The sequence below is a fragment of the Vigna unguiculata genome, chromosome 5, assembly GCF_037176805.1.
Source record: "Vigna unguiculata cultivar grain cowpea cultivar isolate G323 ecotype 2 chromosome 5, ASM3717680v1, whole genome shotgun sequence".
In the NCBI taxonomy this organism is placed as follows: domain Eukaryota; kingdom Viridiplantae; phylum Streptophyta; class Magnoliopsida; order Fabales; family Fabaceae; genus Vigna; species Vigna unguiculata.
Window position 1 is genome coordinate 44,656,113 of NC_140796.1, and position 17,712 is coordinate 44,673,824.

At 31.0% G+C, this 17,712-nt stretch overlaps 1 protein-coding gene across 2 annotated transcripts; it reads left to right on the top strand.

Annotated features, from left to right (window-relative positions):
• Nucleotides 1-4,912: 4,912 nt before the first annotated feature.
• LOC114186138 (nucleic acid-binding protein) lies at nucleotides 4,913-9,282 on the top strand. 2 transcript variants are annotated; one of them, XR_003604975.2, is made up of 9 exons: nucleotides 4,913-5,509; nucleotides 6,469-6,514; nucleotides 6,847-6,896; nucleotides 7,513-7,554; nucleotides 7,811-7,924; nucleotides 8,295-8,373; nucleotides 8,474-8,545; nucleotides 8,634-8,750; nucleotides 8,920-9,282. XR_003604975.2 is itself a non-coding variant. In XM_028074166.2 (8 exons), the coding sequence occupies exons 1-8, from the start codon at nucleotides 4,932-4,934 to the stop codon at nucleotides 8,679-8,681; spliced, it is 1,029 nt and encodes a 342-aa protein (XP_027929967.1). In that variant the 5' UTR covers nucleotides 4,913-4,931; the 3' UTR covers nucleotides 8,682-9,282. The 2 variants fall into 2 exon arrangements, 1 of the variants encoding a protein (XP_027929967.1); XM_028074166.2 differs by having other exon boundaries at nucleotides 8,634-9,282.
• Nucleotides 9,283-17,712: the final 8,430 nt, after the last annotated feature.

The following is a 17,712-nucleotide window of genomic DNA, read 5'->3' on the forward strand; positions in this document are numbered from 1 at the left end:
TTACTGATGACAAGAATACGAGCAAAGTAATCATTCACAGATTCTTCTTCCTTCATGTGAGTAGTTTCGAACTGCTTTCACAAAGCTTGGAGATGAGCATATTTTACTCGGGTTGTTCCTTCAATTTTTGCTTCATGGAGTCCCAAATACTCTTTGATGTATCTTTGTTATTATAGTTTCTAATATTGAACGATCTAAAGCCTGAAATAAATAGTTCTTAGCTTTAAGATCTTTCAATTTCTACTCATCATAAGTTTTCCTTTGTGTCTCAATCAGCGTGACACCTTCTACTGCTGCAGAAACTCCATTTTTGACCACAACCCAATACTCCTTGGATCAGAGGAAATTTTCCATAAGCATCGCCCAATGACTGTAGTAACCATCAAATCTTGGCACTACTAGTTGAACAAAAGCACCACCCTCCATAACCATTGTCGTTGCTTAGATCAAAGAAGACTTTTGCTTGTCTACAGAGCCCCTTACGAGGCTCTGATACCAGATGTTAAAGGAAATATAATAAAGTGAACGTGAGAGAGAGATATTGAACGAATGCACAGTATATTATTGAGTGGAAGGCACCAGGCTATTAAATAGCTCATACACAACTAATATAAACAGAAAAAGCCTACATTTAAGGGGCACACTTGTAATTGAATTTTATTGGACCACTTCCTGACACCGGCTTGCCTAACCCGCCCAACTGATGGGCCAAAGACGAGTCAATATGTCCTTGTTTGCTATTTTTTTTTTAATTTTTCATGTTTAAAAATTAAAAATAAATAATTTTTTTATATTATATAAACCAATATATATATATATAATTTATAAACAAAAATTTAAAAAAGTTAAAAGAAAATTAAAAAAAAAAGTGGCGGGCAAGCCCACCAGCTTGTCCTGAGGCGGGACGGGTTGAATTGTCCAACCCATTTTTTAGCGACGGGCCAACTCCGACCCGACTCGTTTTTAGCGGACCAAAGATAGGGCAGGTCAAAACAGGCCAGGCTGGACCATTTTGCCACCCTAAGTTTATCTTTACATCCCTTCAATGACTTCCTTATGAACACGTCATTCTCTAATTTATGCGTTGTCTCTTTAATCTTATTCAAATTCCCTTTCAATATTTGACCTACCAATTTTGTGTTGTGTTTCCTTTTTAGACATAAGAATGTGATATTTATTTACAACTCATAAATAAATAATATTTTTCTTCATAAAATAAATAAATAAGTGACCACCAACTTTTTGTTGCATTTCCTTGGTAGGCATAAAGATGTGATATTTCTTTATAAATCATAACTAAATAATCTTTTTTTACATAAAATAAATAAATAAATGACCCACCAATTTTATGTTGTGTTTTCTTTTTAGGCATAAGGATGTGACATTTATTTATAAATCATAAATAAATAATCTTTTTCTTCATAAAATAAATAAATATGTAAGACCCTAACACTTTAAAAAATGACATCATCTAAAAGTGTGACTTGATTATTTTATTATTAAAAGGTTTAAGTATAAATAGAATTGTTATAAATGAGTTTCACGATTTATAAGACACATCATTTCTCTAAAAACCACCTTTATAAAGTTATCTGACTTCTCTTTGAGGGTTCTTCCTTTTTGCTCATTTGATTGAAGATATGAGATCGTAAGAGTGATCCTCGCGATGAGCTCTTCAAATTGCACCAATCAATTTCTCTGTTTGCATAAGTTGACTTTCAATCATTTTTCTTGGTCTTTTCATTTTTATCATTGCATGTGAGTCTTATTTCACTTGCATGTGCCTTTTTTAGTCCTCAATATGAGTATCTGTTGATCAATGATCATAACGTCTCTACTGATCAATGATCGTAACAGTATGTCCTGATCGTTTTGGTGATATTTCTATGTGTAGATAGAGCATTTTGTATGGAGTTAGAAGTGTTATATATGAAGAAGGGAATTGAATAATATTAAGTGTGTATAACATGTTACAAGGGTGTGTTATATATACACAAAGCTAACTTTATAAATCACAAGTAAATGGACCTAAAACATGCGCCTATGCTAATATCATTAAAAAAATCAGCTTCTTTTTAACAAAGCTTAAAAGCATGAATTTAGGTTTTGATAAAGAATTTTGAAAATAGTGGAATTTTACTACTAAAAATTGAGTATTCACTAATGAAGTTAAATAAATTTACTTGGTAGCAAATTAACAATTTTGGACCTTTATGAAATGTACAAATACGAGATATTATCAATTTTTATCTATATGAATCTAAGGACTAAAGTTACTTTCTCTTCAATATTATTTTGCAATCAATACTATTTAAAGGATAACAAATTTCACATCTCAAATGTCAAAGAGATTAGGCTAGTGAAGATCCTGATATAGCAAATATTTAATTCTATATCAACTTATAACTCATACAAATATAATGTAATATAATAAATAAATAATCATATTCCTTGTTTAAGAGGTTAGCATATAAAATGTGATTTTTATATTATATGTATGACAATATTTATTTAAAAATCTTATTATTTTAATATATTAGTTTTTGATCTGTACGTTTTCTGGAGGTCGATTTGTATATCTATCAAAGGTTGAGGTATTTAATCTTAGAATATACAACAAGGTCGTGTTATCCAGGTCTTACGCTTAGCATATATGCAAGCTTAAGCCTTGGGGGCTAGTGATCTATATTCTTTTAGAGGATGATCTGTAGATCTATAAGAGGTTGAGGTGTCAATCTTAGGATATAGAACGAGGTCATCTTATCACCAGACCTTACACTTGGCATAAATGAAAGCTTAGGCCTTGGGGGCTAGTGATTTGTACGTCTTCTAGAAGTGGATCTATATATTTATTAGAGGTTGAGGTGTTAATCTTAGGATATACCATTGATCTATATATTTATCAAGAGTTAGGATCAGTTGAGGAGAGTTGTCTCCGTAAACGGCCTAGGTTAATCTTGGTTATAAGAGGATTAACTGCCCCAAATCTCGAATTAATGAGGATGTTAGGTTAAAAGCCCATGTGGCAGGACATGTTCAAGAAATCACCATGTTATCCTATATTTACGCTTACTAGGAAAATGTTGAACAATGCAGGGCGATTTTCCAATAAGAAGTCACATATCCAAATGGGGCAACTTGGATAGACTCACGAGATAGTATTTAAGGAACAACAAGTGGCTAACACAAGGCAGATCGAGATAATTAACTAAATAGGAGAAACAATAAATGTTCTTGATCTAGACTTGCTCCAAATTTCAGGCAGAAATCATTTTTATTCTCAAGTGACAAATGTTATCAAACCTCACCTCCACACATGGGTCATGTCTTAAACATGACTTGTACTGCCCTTGCTCGCCTGATGGTAGGCCGATCTCTATAACATCGTTTAGGCCCTCGGCCCATATCCAATCTTGACCACGGCTAACCCCAACCGGGCGAGTAATATTTGAGCCCAACCTGCCATAGACTACGAATCATATTCGGTTCGAACTACGTCATGACGATATGCAGCCCAACCCACCTTGAGTTCGCCTTTGGCGTAGGAGACATGCCAACAGTCACCACGCACGTAGGACTCGACACCAAGTTAGCCACCAAAACCCAGACCGTGTCAACGAATCTAGAGAAGTTGAGAGTAGAGCATAGGTAGTCCAAGTATAAGAGAGAAAGCATCCTGTCCATTTGGGGGATCGCCAACAAGCTAGCACACATGTATCATAAAAAAAGCACCCAGGGCATCCCACTTTAGTTTTGCTTTGACTTAGTTACTTCAGTTACTTCCTAAATATTGTGCTCACGCGTGGCATGAAGTGATTGTGTGTCTTGTCGACCACATCTAGTTTGTTGGCGAGAACATGACTATATTGTTTGTTGTATTTCATAATTACTAATCGTACTCTCATAATTAAAACAACCTTCAACATTTTATTACATTATTATTGTCAATGTTGTCTATAGTTTCATCATCAACCTGCCACAAAGGAAGAAAGAGAGGGAGAACACAACAGGTAGTTTGAGTATAAGAGAGAAAGGATCCTGACCATTTGGGGGATCATGAACAAGCTAGCAAAAAGGCATCATAAAAAACAATAAAAAAAAAATCAAACAGGGCATCCCACTTTAGTTTTGCTCCAACTTAGTTACTTAAGTTACTTCCTAAATTTTGTAATCACGCGCGGCAAGAAGTGATCGTGTGTCTCGTCGACCACATCCAATTTGCTAGCGAGAACATGACAATTGTTTATTGTATTCTATAATTACTAATTGCACTCTTATAATTAAAAACCCTTCAACATTTTATTACATTATTATTATTATTATTATTATTATTATTATTATTATTATTATTATTATTAATGTTGTCTCTAATTTCATCATCAACCTGTCACAAAGGAAGAAAGAAAGGGAGAACACAACAAAAGAAGAAGAAGAGAGTAAATACAGATAAAAAAACTCATTCTAAAAAGCTTTTTTCATAACATATTTCATATGTTTTGGTATTTTTTTTTCTAAACATATTTTATGTAGAGGTGTTTTAAAAACTCATTTCGAAAAACATTATATTTATCCTATAAAGTTTATTCTCGAAATCATATTCTAAGAGACTTATTTCAGAATACATCTTTATTCCAAAAATCTCGTCCTATAAATCTTATTCCGGAAATTTTATTTTGAATATCTTATTCCAAATTTTTTCGAAAACTTCTTCTAGAAAGTTTTCGAAATATAGGAGGGTATAATATCATTTAGAAAATTTGAGGAGGTGTGGAAATTGTGAAGTGCAGGAAGTAAAAGTCCTTAAACATAATCAGGGCCCATGAGTATCGGGCTTTTGCCAAGCCCATTTAATCAGAATCCACCGAAGAACTCCTCGGGTTTCTTCCGTGACTCGGCTCACTGCAAAACCCATAGCTCAACCAAACGAAAAAATGTCGAGAGAGGAAGAAAACGATGCTCTGCGGAAAAATGTTACGGCTTCAGAGAAAGAAAACGAAGCTCCGTCACGGAGGGATTCCAAAAAAGTGCGAGAAAATTCGGAGGTAGACTCGGAAACCGAGAGAAGGCGCAGCAGTTCGAGGAGAAAATCGCGAGGAGGAAGCTCGGATTCCGATGACGGAGACAGACCACACCGGAAGAAGAGGAAATCGCGGCGGCGCTATAGCAGCGAGTCGGATTCCGGCTCCGGTTCAGATTCCAGTTCGGAGGAGTCCGAGTCCGAGCCGGAGCGGTCCGGTTCGGATTCGGAGTATTCGGAATCGGAGAACGAGGAGGAGCGCAAGAGGAGAGAGAAGAGGAGGAGGAGAGAGAAGGAGGAAGAGAGGGAGAGGAAGCGGAGGCGGAGAGAGAAAGAGAAGAAGAGGCGGAAGAGAGAGAAAGAGGAGGAGCGGAGGAAGAAGGAGAAGTTGAAGAAGAAGAAAAAGAAGAAGGAGCGGGAGGAGAGAGGGAAGAAGGGAGCTGTGACGAATTCTTGGGGGAAGTATGGGGTTATTAGAGAAACTGATATGTGGTAAGAGATTAATGCCTTTTTATTATTTGTTAATTGTTGTGTTCGATTGTTGATTAAAATGTGAGGGATGATTGCTTGTCGGGATGCATAGTTCAATTTGATTGAATGATGATGGGATCGAGAATTATAGGTTTTCAAATTGATCGGTGGTGTAGTTTCGTATGAACGTTGGTAAGATTATTATGGGCAATGACTAAGAACTGGATTTGATATTTTCACATGACAAGAAGAACTGTAAGGTGAACAATAAGAAAGACAATAATTTATCTACAAAATTCCAGCGTGCTCCAAAAAAATTTCTCATTTCATTTGTTTACAAGAGAAATTAAAACTCAACTATAATATGTTAAATGATCTTCACAAGACATTTCATTTCATTGCTTGGGCAGTAGGTTATAATATACACACCTGATAATGATTTCTAGTTTTTAGGGATTTTACAATTTTAAAGTTTGGCGGCAAGATGCCAATGACACAACTTATGATATATAGAGATGTTGGCATATGCAAAGGTGACACTTTTTCTCTTATTTTGCATAATGTAGGAGAGCAGCAGCAGAAATTTCTTAACGGGTAATTGTTGAAAGGGTTTAAGCATAACAATATGTACATGATATTTATGACAATTTAGCATGCACTTCTCTGTTTAGACTTTATTAGATAATTAACTGAAACAAATTGTGGAATTGGTAACATGTTTACTGGATATTATGATCACACTTTTATATTTCTTTTGGAAGCGTCAATTTGTTCAAGACTCTCAACTCTAGTGTTTGTGGTATCAAATTACCGAAACTGGTGAGCAGATGATTAAGTAGTAGAGTTATAAAGGCCTTCTTGAAGTAAATAAGCATCCTGCATTTTTAGTGTAGCCTGAATTTACTAAATAGCCAATTACCTGAATGATGACCTTGCCATACCATTTTGTGAGTGATGTTATGAACCTCTGAATATTACAGGACCAAACGACCAGAGTTCACTGCATGGTTGGCCGAAGTAAAACAGGTGATTATTGGTTTAGTTTCTATATGGCATCTAAACATGTTTGATGTTTGTTCTTCCATGGTGGTCCTCTGTTCTTTCTTGCAATATCATCTATATATTCTTCACCCAAATTAAGTTTGTGGTCGTCTATATTTCATTGAGAAACCAGATCTTCATAATAAGTAGATGATTGCCTTAAAGCCTGTTGGACTTGATCAATTTGACCAAAAAACTCCTTCCTCTAAATGCAAATGTAGATTTTTTTCCGTTCATGTATTGGAGTCCTAATTTATTTCATGTCATGGTTATATTAATATATATTCTGTATTGTAATTGTTGTGGTATTTTAACAGGTGAACCTGGAGAATATGTCCAATTGGGAAGAAAAACAGATGTTCAAAGAGTAAGCAAAGCAACTATCGAGTCAAGATTTAAATCCTGAACTGTCAAGCTATTTTTTGAATTGTGAATCATAGTTTTGTATCAAATTGTAAGATTCAGGTATAATGAATAATTATGTCAAATATATCATATGGATGATATATGGTTTTCAACGAAAAATATTCAATAAACAGATAAAACAATTTAAAAGAAGTCATACAAAACAAAAGCAATTAGTTATATATAAGTCTGTAACGTCTTCATTTTAGATGAAAGAAAACAAAGCAATCAAATAACTAGAGAGAGTACATGCATTGTGTGAATTGTATAGGTGATATGAAGTTCGACATTCATGTATCGTGGATTCAAAGTCATTTGAGATTCATGTTGGAATATAAATCAGTAGGTGACGATAATGTATTATTGAATTGTAAGATTCAAATCTTGGATCTTAAGATTCTGATAAAAATTACATAAGTGCAAATAAATCCTAGTATGTTCTTAGTGATTTCTTTAACTACATGGCACTTATTGACCAACCAATTATTAACATGTTAATGGTTACATTTAATACCGTGTTAATTTTCTTTTCTTGGTACATGTGTTTATTTTAATGTAATCTAATTCCTGATATGCAGATTCATGGAGGATCACAACACAGCTACTTTTCCTTCCAAGAAGTAAGATCTTGCAGAGTGTCAGTTGAGCTTATTTAAGTCTGTGTATTCCTTTGAGCCCTTATTTTTGTAAATAAGAACTAATATATGCCCACATACCTGTTATTTGGTATCTGGCAATATTTTTGTCTTCTGATTTATCTATGCTGTGCTCATCAATGCTAACTCCTCATTTTTGCAATGATGACACGGGTCTGATATCTTGAATGAACATTTTTTTTTGTATCTGTACGGTTTAACAGATGGCTTAATGTGGCAGGTACTACAATCTTGATGCTTACTACAGGCGACAAATGGAAAAAGAGATGAAAAAGGGTTTTAAGAAGGTTCACGCTACAGAGCGCACTGTTTTCAACGATGAAGAACAGCGCAGGTATACTTTTTGTAAATGCTGCTTTTTTATATTTAATCTTAAATTTTCTTATTTGATTTATTTTCTTTAAGAAGAAACATTGTTGACTGTCCTCTAGTGTCTGTTTTTTGATATTTAGATTTTCAACAAGTACTTTTCACTCTTGGTCAGCAGTTTTTCATTTTGCAAAATCATGTCATAGTAGACCACCTGAAGCTTTCTTGAAATTGTGTCAGAATATGATCTCTAATTTATTATCCATGACAGTTACTTCCATTTGTAATCTCCTTTTTGGTGCTATTTATATGTTGCTATGACACACGAAACCATCATTTTCTATGTTAACCTAAATTGCTGCACCCTGCTAAAATAATTTTTTATTCCATTTCAGGCAAGAACTGTTGCAAGCCCGTGAAAAGCACAAGGAAGAGCAAGTGATGGCGTTGAAGCACTCCATGCAAACTGGAATGGTGGGGTTTCATACTGGATTGCTTTTATGACAATTTGATATCTAGTCATTTTTTTCAATGGCAAGGTTCTTTTGTAATGCTGGCATGCAATAATTTACAGGCGCAGGCAATGAAAGAACAAGCTCAACTTAGGGAGGAGATGGCTTACCAGTACAAGCTCGGAAACTTCGAGGTCAGAATTACATGATAATTTCCTATTTTGAGATATGATTTTAGCTTTTAAGACTCAGCTAAAACTAGCTTCTGTTTTATCACTATAGGCTGCTGCTGCTATCCAAAGAAGATTGGATCCTGATGCTGCCATATAGCTGGACATTACTTGCTATAAACGAAGAATTGGGTTTATAGGGCAGAAATAATGCTGTCGCCATGACCGGGTAATGATGATCCTGTCGCCACAAGGATTGATTTTGTGCCAACTACATGTATCTTTTGACCTGGTGTTAGCATGCCATGGATGGTTATGTTCCGATGGATGAGTAAATTTTCACTATTACTGCCTCTTCTATACTATTGCTAATTGAAGACTAATGCTTTTTCAACCAGTGACCATTTCAAACCTCTAAGTGTTCAAGCTGCGTGCATGGCTTCAAAATTGTCCACCACTCATGATCATTCGGACATACAGAAATTGACTATTGCTATAGATAGAGTTGGAAGTGAAATATCTATTTGACAGTTCATCTTTTCAAATGATCTTTTGTCTGACATTATTTCTTACCACATGTTTGAGTGAAAACGGAGAGAAGGAAAATCTGGATATGAAGAGATTAAGGACTAAAGTTGCAACCTGAGACATGCAGTTGTATTCTGTACCCACTGATAGTCATGGCTTACTGCTTCCATGGAAGATAATTGTCATCATTCAGTTTGAAAATGAAAAGCTAAGATGCTTTTTGGTTGAGAAAATATTATATATTTTTGTTTCATGTTGAAGTTTCTGGAATTTTTTTTTTCAATTTAAAAATATTTTTACGTTTACTTCCTATTTACTTAAATTAAACTGGATTTCCAAGGTCCGTTTGGATTAGTTGAGAATTATTTGCATGTAATTTCTAAATAAAATGTATTTGGCAATAATGGAGTGTGAATGATTTTTAATTTAATTACAAAAATATTTTATAATTATCAATAGTCATCTTATCAACTTCTCTTACTGTTAGTATCATTATATTAATGTCAACTCCTAGAAGTATTATCGCCACTGGTGATATTACTATTACTTTCCATCCGTAATACGTTCGTACTTGCAATCTACTGTTTTGCTGTTACATACATGAGATTCCGCAGTTTTTTATTATGAACGGATAAAATACGTAAAAAATATTTAAAAAATGGAAAATATTTTCCCCTTACTTGAGAGAAACCAGATGTCTGATCTAGGTCATTTTACTAAAACCGAAGAAAATAGCTCAACTTTTGCATGCTGTTCCAGAGTTTGACGTTGCATTCCATTCATATTCACTTGGAAAATAACCCAGATATAATGTATGTACTTCATAAGTTAATACTGAATCATTCAGATTGCAATCTCAAATGTGTAGAAACCATTAATAGACAGAAATGTTAAAATATTGATCAATTTTGGGAATGAATTGCAACAAATGGCTAACTTTTGTTAAAAATGCTAGAATAGGAATTGCGTACATCAAATTAAATTTCAATAAATGTGCTAATAGAAACCGCGATCTGTTGACAGCAACGGATATAATTTTGACAGAATTACACTTGCCTCTGAATTGAAAGGGTAGGGAATAATAATTGTCGCATTCATCAAAACCTTATCATCAGGTTTGTATGTAAAAATCTTCTCTCGACACGTCTCTTTTAGTTTCAAAGATTTTAATGTTTCTTCGCAAGTTTCTCAGATTTCTTTCTTTTAATTTTAATATATCTTTATATTATTAATAAATTCTATGTCGTTAAAAATAAATTTTAAATATTTTAATTTATTTAAAAAAAATTTAAAGTAATATTATAACTCACTTCAAAACAAACATTAAAAATTAATTTCAGATTTAGGATATACATTCCAATCAATCCCACATTCCTCTTTCTGAACTTAAATTTAAAGTAATATTATAATTAATTTAAAAACAAACATTAAAAATTGATTTCAGATTTAGGGTGTACATTCCAATCAAAACTCACAAACCTCGCGTGTTTCTATATCTCAACTTCTCCAACATCGTTTTTTAATTCAAACTCTTGAATCTTACTCTGTCAACGTCTCCCTTCATCCTCCAAAGTCTACGAGGTGTGATTTTGTCTCTGTTGAGTCATCTTGCAACCATTGACACCTTCAGGTTTGTGTGTAAAAATCTTCTCTCAACACGTCTCTTTTAGTTTCGAAGATTCTAACGTTTATTCGCAAGTTTCTCTCAGATTTCTTCCTTTTAATTTTAGTATTATCTCTTTATTACTAATAAATTCTACGTCGTTAAAAATTAATTATAAATTAATATTTTATTTTATTTAAAAATAAATTTAAAGTAAGATTATAATTGATTTAAAAACAAACATTAAAAATTACTTTCAGATTTAGAATATACATCTCAATCAAACCTGCATGTTTATGTTTCTGAACTTAAATTTAAAGTAATACTATAATTGATTTAAAAACAAACATTAAGAATTGATTTCAGATTTAGGATATACATCCCGATAAAACCTCGCAAACCTTGCGTTTTTCTATTTCTCAACTTCTCCAATATCCTTTTTTACTTCAAACTCTTGAATCTTACTATGTCAACATTTTCCTTCTTCCTCAAAAGTCTACGAGGTGTGATTTTGTCTCCGTTGAGTCATCTTGAAATCATTGACATCTTCAGGTTTGCGTGTAAAAATCTTCTCTCGACACGTCTCTCTTAGTTTTGAAGATTCTAATGTTTCTTCGTAAGTTTCTCTCAGATTTCTTCCTTTTAATTTTAATATATCTCTTTATTACTAATAAATTTTACGTCGTTAAAATTAAATTTTAAATTAATATTTTAATTTATTTAAAAATAAATTTAAAGTAATATTATAATTCACTTACAAACAAACATTAAAAATTAATTTCAGATTTAGGATATACATTCCGATCAATCCCGCATGTTTATGTTTCTAAACTTAAATTTAAAGTAATATTATAATTGATTTAAAAACAAACATTAAAAATTGATTTCAGATTTAGGGTGTACATCCCAATCAAAACTCACAAACCTCGCGTGTTTCTATATCTCAATTTCTCCAACATCTTTTTTTACTTCAAACTCTTGAATCTTACTCTGTCAACGTCTCCCTTCATCCTCCAAAGTCTACGAGGTGTGATTTTGTCTCTGTTGAGTCATCTTGCAACCATTGACATCTTCAGGTTTGTGTGTAAAAATCTTCTCTCAACACGTGTCTTTTAATTTTGAAGATTCTAATGCTTCTTCGCAAGTTTCTCTCAGATTTCTTCCTTTTAGATTTAATACATCTCTTTATTACTAATAAATTCTACGTCGTTAAAAATAAATTTTAAATTAATATTTTATTTTATTTAAAAATAAATTTAAAGTAATATTATATTTGACTTAAAAACAAACATTAAAAATTACTTTCAGATTTAGGATATACATCCCAATCAAACCCTCATGTTTATGTTTCTAAACATAAATTTAAACTAATATTATAATTGATTTAAAAACAAACATTAAAAATTGGTTTCATATTTAGGGTTTACATCCCAATTAAACCTCGCAAACCTCACGTCTTTCTATTTCTCAACTTCTCCAACATTCTTTTTTACTTCAAACCCTTGAATCTTACTATGTCAACATTTCCCTTCTTCCTCCAAAGTCTATGAGGTGTGATTTTGTCTTCGTTGAGTTATCTTGGAGCCATTGACATCTTCAGGTTTGTGTCTAAAAATATTCTCTCGACACTTCTCTTTTAATTTCTAAGATTCTAATGCTTTTTTGCAAGTTTCTCTCAGATTTCTTCCTTTTAACTTCAATATATCTCTTTGATACTAATATATTCTCCGTCGTTAAAAATCAATTTTAAATTAATATTTTAATTATTTAAAATTAAATTTAAAGTAATATTATAATTGATTTAAAAACAAACATTAAAAATTACTTTCATATTTAGGATATACATCCTACTCAAACCTGCATGTTTCTATTTCTGAACTTAAATTTAAAGTAATATTATAATTGATTTAAAAACAAAAATTAAAAATTGATTTCAGATATAAGATATACATCCCAATCAAACCTCGCAAACCTTGTGTGTTTCTATTTCTCAACTTCTCCAACATTCTTTTTTACTTCAAACTCTTGAATCTTACAATGTCAACATTTTCCTTTTTTCTCAAAAGTCTACGAGGTGTGATTTTGCCTTCGTTGAGTAATCTTGAGGTCATTGACATCTTCAGGTTTCTGTGTAAAAATCTTTTCTCGACACGTGTCTTTTAGTTTTGAAGATTCTAATGCTTCTTGGCAAGTTTCTCTCATATTCCTTTCTCTTAATTTAATATATCTCTTTTTTACAAATAAATTCTATGTCATTAAAAATCAATTTTCAATTAATATTTTAATTTATTTAAAAATAAATTTCTAGTAATATTATAATTGACTTTAAAACAAACATTAAATATTAATTTCAGATTTAGGATATACATCCCAATCAAACTAGCATGTTTCTGAAACTCGCAAAACTTGAGTGTTTCTATTTCTCAACTTCTCCAACATCTTTTTTTACTTCAAATTCTTCAATCTTACTCTGTCAACGTCTCCCTTCTTCCTCCAAAGTCTACCAGGTGTGATTTTGTCTCCGTTGAGTCATCTTGCAGCTATTGACATCTTCAGGTTTGTGTCTAAAAATCTTCTCTCGACGCGTCTCTTTTAGTTTCAAAGATTCTAATGCTTCTTCGCAAGTTTCTCTCAGATTTCTTCCTTTTAGATTTAATATATCTCTTTATTACTAATAAATTCTACGTCGTTAAAAATAAATTTTAAATTAATATTTTATTTTATTTAAAAATAAATTTAAAGTAATATTATATTTGACTTAAAAACAAACATTAAAAATTACTTTCAGATTTACGATATACATCCCAATCAAACCAGCATGTTTTTGTTTCTGAACTTAAATTTAAACTAATATTATAATTGATTTAAAAACAAACATTAAAAATTGATTTCAGATATAGGATATACCACCAATCAAACCTTGCAAACCTTATGTGTTTCTATTTCTCAACTTCTCCAACATCCTTTTTTACTTCAAACTCTTGAATCTTACTATGTCAACGTTTCCCTTCTTCCTCCAAAGTCTATGAGGTGTGATTTTGTCTTCGTTGAGTTATCTTGGAGCCATTGACATCTCCAGGTTTGTGTCTAAAAATAGTCTCTCCACACTTCTCTTTTCGTTTCTAAGATTCTAATGTTTTTTTGCAAGTTTCTCTCAAATTTCTTCCTTTTAACTTCAATATATCTCTTTGATACTAATATATTCTACGTCGTTAAAAATCAAATTTAAATTAATATTTTAATTATTTAAAAATAAATTTAAAGTAATATTATAATTGATTTAAAAATAAACATTAGAAATTACTTTCATATTTAGGATATACATCCTACTCAAACCCACATGTTTCTATTTCTGAACTTAAATTTAAATTAATATTATAATTTATTTAAAAACAAACATTAAAAATTGATTTCAGATATAGGATATACATTCCAATCAAACCTCGCAAACCTTGTGTGTTTCTATTTCTCAACTTCTCCAACATCCTTTTTTACTTCAAACTCTTGAATCTTAATATGTCAAAGTTTCACTTCTTCCTCCAAAGTCTACGAGGTGTGATTTTGTCTCTGTTGAGTCATCTTGGAACCATTGACATCTTCAGGTTTGTGTCTAAAAATCTTCTCTCGACACTTCTCTTTTAGTTTCGAAGATTCTAATGCCTTTTTGATATTTTCTCTTATTTCTTCCTTTTAATTTTAATATATCTCTTTATTACTCATATATTCTATGTCGTTAAAAATCAATTTTAAATTAATATTTTAATTTATTTGAAAATAAATTTAAAGTAATATTATAATTGATTTAAAAACAAACATAAAAAATTCATTTTAGATTTAGGATATACATCCGAATCTTCTTTCTACACTTCTCTTTTAGTTTCGAAGATTCTAATGCTTTTTTGCAATTTTCTCTCATATTTCTTCCTTTTAATTTTAATATATTTCTTTATTACTCATATATTCTATGTCGTTAAAAATCAATTTTAAATTAATATTTTAATTTATTTAAAAATCAATTTTAAATTAATATTTTAATTTATTTAAAAATAAATTTAAAGTAATATTATAATTGATATAAAAACAAACATCAAAAACTCGTTTTAGATTTAGGATATACATCCCAATCAAACCTGCATGTTTCTGTTTCTGAACTTAAATTTAAAGTAATATTATAATTGACTTAAAAAAAAACATTAAAAATTGATTTCAGATTTAGGGTATACATCCCAATCAAACCTCGCAAACCTCGCATGTTTCTATTTCTCAACTTCTCTAATATCCGGTTTTACTTCAAACGCTTGAATCTTACTTTGTCAGCGTTTCCCTTCTTCCTCAAAAGTCTACGAGGTGTGATTTTCTCTCTGTTGAGTCATCTTGAAGTCGTTGTCATCTTCAGGTTTATGTGTAAAAATCTTCTCTCCACACGTCTTTTTTAGTTTCGAAGATTCTAATGCGTCTTCACAAGTTTCTCTCATATTTCTTTCTTTTAATTTTAATATATCTCTTTATTACTAATAAATTCTACGTCGTTGAAAATTAATTTTAAATTAATATTTTAAACGATTTAATAATAAATCAATATTATTATTGATTTAAAAACAAACATTAAAAATTGATTTCAGATTTAGGGTGTACATCCTAACCAAACCTCGCAAACCTCACTTGTTTCTATTTCTCAACTTCTCCAATATCCCTTTTTACTTCAAACTCCATAATCTTACTCTGTCAACATTTCCATTTTTCCTCCAAAGTCTATGAGGTGTGATTTTGTCTCCGTTGAGTCATTTTGGAGCCTTTGGCATTTTTAGGTTTGTGTGTAAAAATCTTCTCTCGACACGTCTCTTTTAGTTTCGAAGATTCTAATGCTTCTTTGCGAGTTTCTCTTTGATTTCTTCCTTTTAATTTTAATATATCTCTTTATTACTAATAAATTCTACGTCGTTAAAAATAAATTTTAAATTAATATTTTAATTTATTTAAAAATAAATTTCAAGTAATATTTTAATTGACTTAAAAACAAATATTAAAAATTAATTTAAAATTTAAGATATACATCCCAATCAAACCCATATGTTTCTGTTTCTGAACTTAAATTTAAAGTAATATTATAACTGATTTAAGAACAAACATTAAAAATTTATTTCAGATTTAGGGTGTACATCACAATCAAACCTCGCGTGTTTCTATTTCTCAACTTCTCCAACATCCTTTTTTACTTCAAACTCTTGAATCTTACTCTGTCAGTGTTTTCATTCTTCCTCCAAAGTCTATAGGTGTGATTTTGTCTCCGTTAAGTCATCTTGGACCCACTGACATCTTCAGCTGTGTGTCTAAAAATCTTCTCTCGACACTTCTCTTTTAGTTTTGAAGATTTTAATGCTTTTTTGCAAGTTTCTCTCACATTTCTTTCTTTTAATTTTAATATATCTCTTTATTACTCATATATTCTATGTTGTTAAAAAATCAATTTTAAATTAATATTTTAATTTATTTTAAAACAATTTAAAGTAATATTATAATTCACTTAAAAACAAACATTAAAAATTAATTTCAGATTTAGCATATACATTCCAATCAATCCCACATGCTCCTCTTTCTGAACTTAAATTTAAAGTAATATTATAATTGATTTAAAAACAAACATTAAAAATTGATTTCAGATTTACGGTGTACATCCCAATAAAAACTCACAAACCTCGCGTGCTTCTATATCTCAAGTTCTCCAACATCTTTTTTTACTTCAAACTCTTGAATCTTACTCTGTCAACGTCTCCCTTCATCCTCCAAAGTCTACGAGGTGTGATTTTGTCTCTGTTGAGTCATCTTGCAACCATTGACACCTTCAGGTTTGTGTGTAAAAAACTTCTCTCAACACGTCTCTTTTAGTTTCGAAGATTCTAACGCTTATTCGCAAGTTTCTCTCAGATTTCTTCCTTTTAATTTTAGTATATCTCTTTATTATTAATAAATTCTACGTCGTTAAAAATAAATTTTAAATTAATATTTTATTTTATTTAAAAATAAATTTAAAGTAATATTATAATTGATTAAAAGACAAACATTAAAAATTACTTTCATATTTAGGATATACATCCTACTCAAACCCGCATGTTTCTATTTCTGAACTTAAATTTAAAGTAATATTATAATTCATTTAAAAACAAACATTAAAAATTGATTAGAGATATAGGATATACATCAAATCAAACCTCGCAAACCTTGTGTGTTTCTATTTCTCAGCTTCTCCAACGTCCTTTTTTACTTCAAACTCTTGAATCTTACTATGTCAACGTTTCCCTTCTTCCTCCAAAGTCTACGAGCTGTGATTTTGTCTCCGTTTAATCATCTTGGAGCCATTGACATCTTCAGGTTTGTGTCTAAAAATCTTCTCTCGACACTTCTCTTTTAGTTTCGAAGATTCTAATGCTTTTTTGCAAGTTTCTCTCATATTTCTTCCTTTTAATTTTAATATATCTCTTTATTACTCATATATCCTATGTCGTTAAAAATCAATTTTAAATTAACATTTTAATTTATTTAAAAATAAATTTAAAGTAATATTATAATTGATTTAAAAACAAACATCAAAAATTAATTTCAGATTTAGGATATACATCCCAATCAAACATGCATATTTTTGTTTCTGAACTTAACTTTAAAGTAATATTATAATTGATTTAAAAACAAACATTAAAAATTGATATCAGATTTAGGATATACATCCCAATCAAACCTTGCAAACTTTGCGTGGTTCTATTTCTCAACTTCTCCAACATCCTTTTTTACTTCAAACTCTTGAAACTTACTATGTCAACGTTTCCCTTCTTCCTCCAAAGTCTACGAGGTGTGATTTTGTCTCCGTTGAGTCATCTTGGAGCCATTGACATCTTCATGTTTGTGTCTAAAAATCTTCTCTCGACACTTCTCTTTTAGTTTCGAATATTCTAATGCTTTTTTGCAAGTTTCTCTCAGATTTCTTCCTTTTAACTTCAATATATCTCTTTACTACTAATAAATTTTACATCGTTAAAAATCAATTTTAAATTAATATTTTAATTTA

Excerpts from the sequence above, each read along its gene's own strand:
- LOC114186138 (XM_028074166.2), top strand. The coding sequence starts at position 4,932 with ATGTCGAGAGAGGAAGAAAACGATGCTCTGCGGAAAAATGTTACGGCT. Across the intron at positions 7,555-7,810 it reads GCTACTTTTCCTTCCAAGAA|GTACTACAATCTTGATGCTT; the intron begins GTAAGATCTTGC and ends TTAATGTGGCAG. Across the intron at positions 7,925-8,294 it reads AACGATGAAGAACAGCGCAG|GCAAGAACTGTTGCAAGCCC; the intron begins GTATACTTTTTG and ends ATTCCATTTCAG.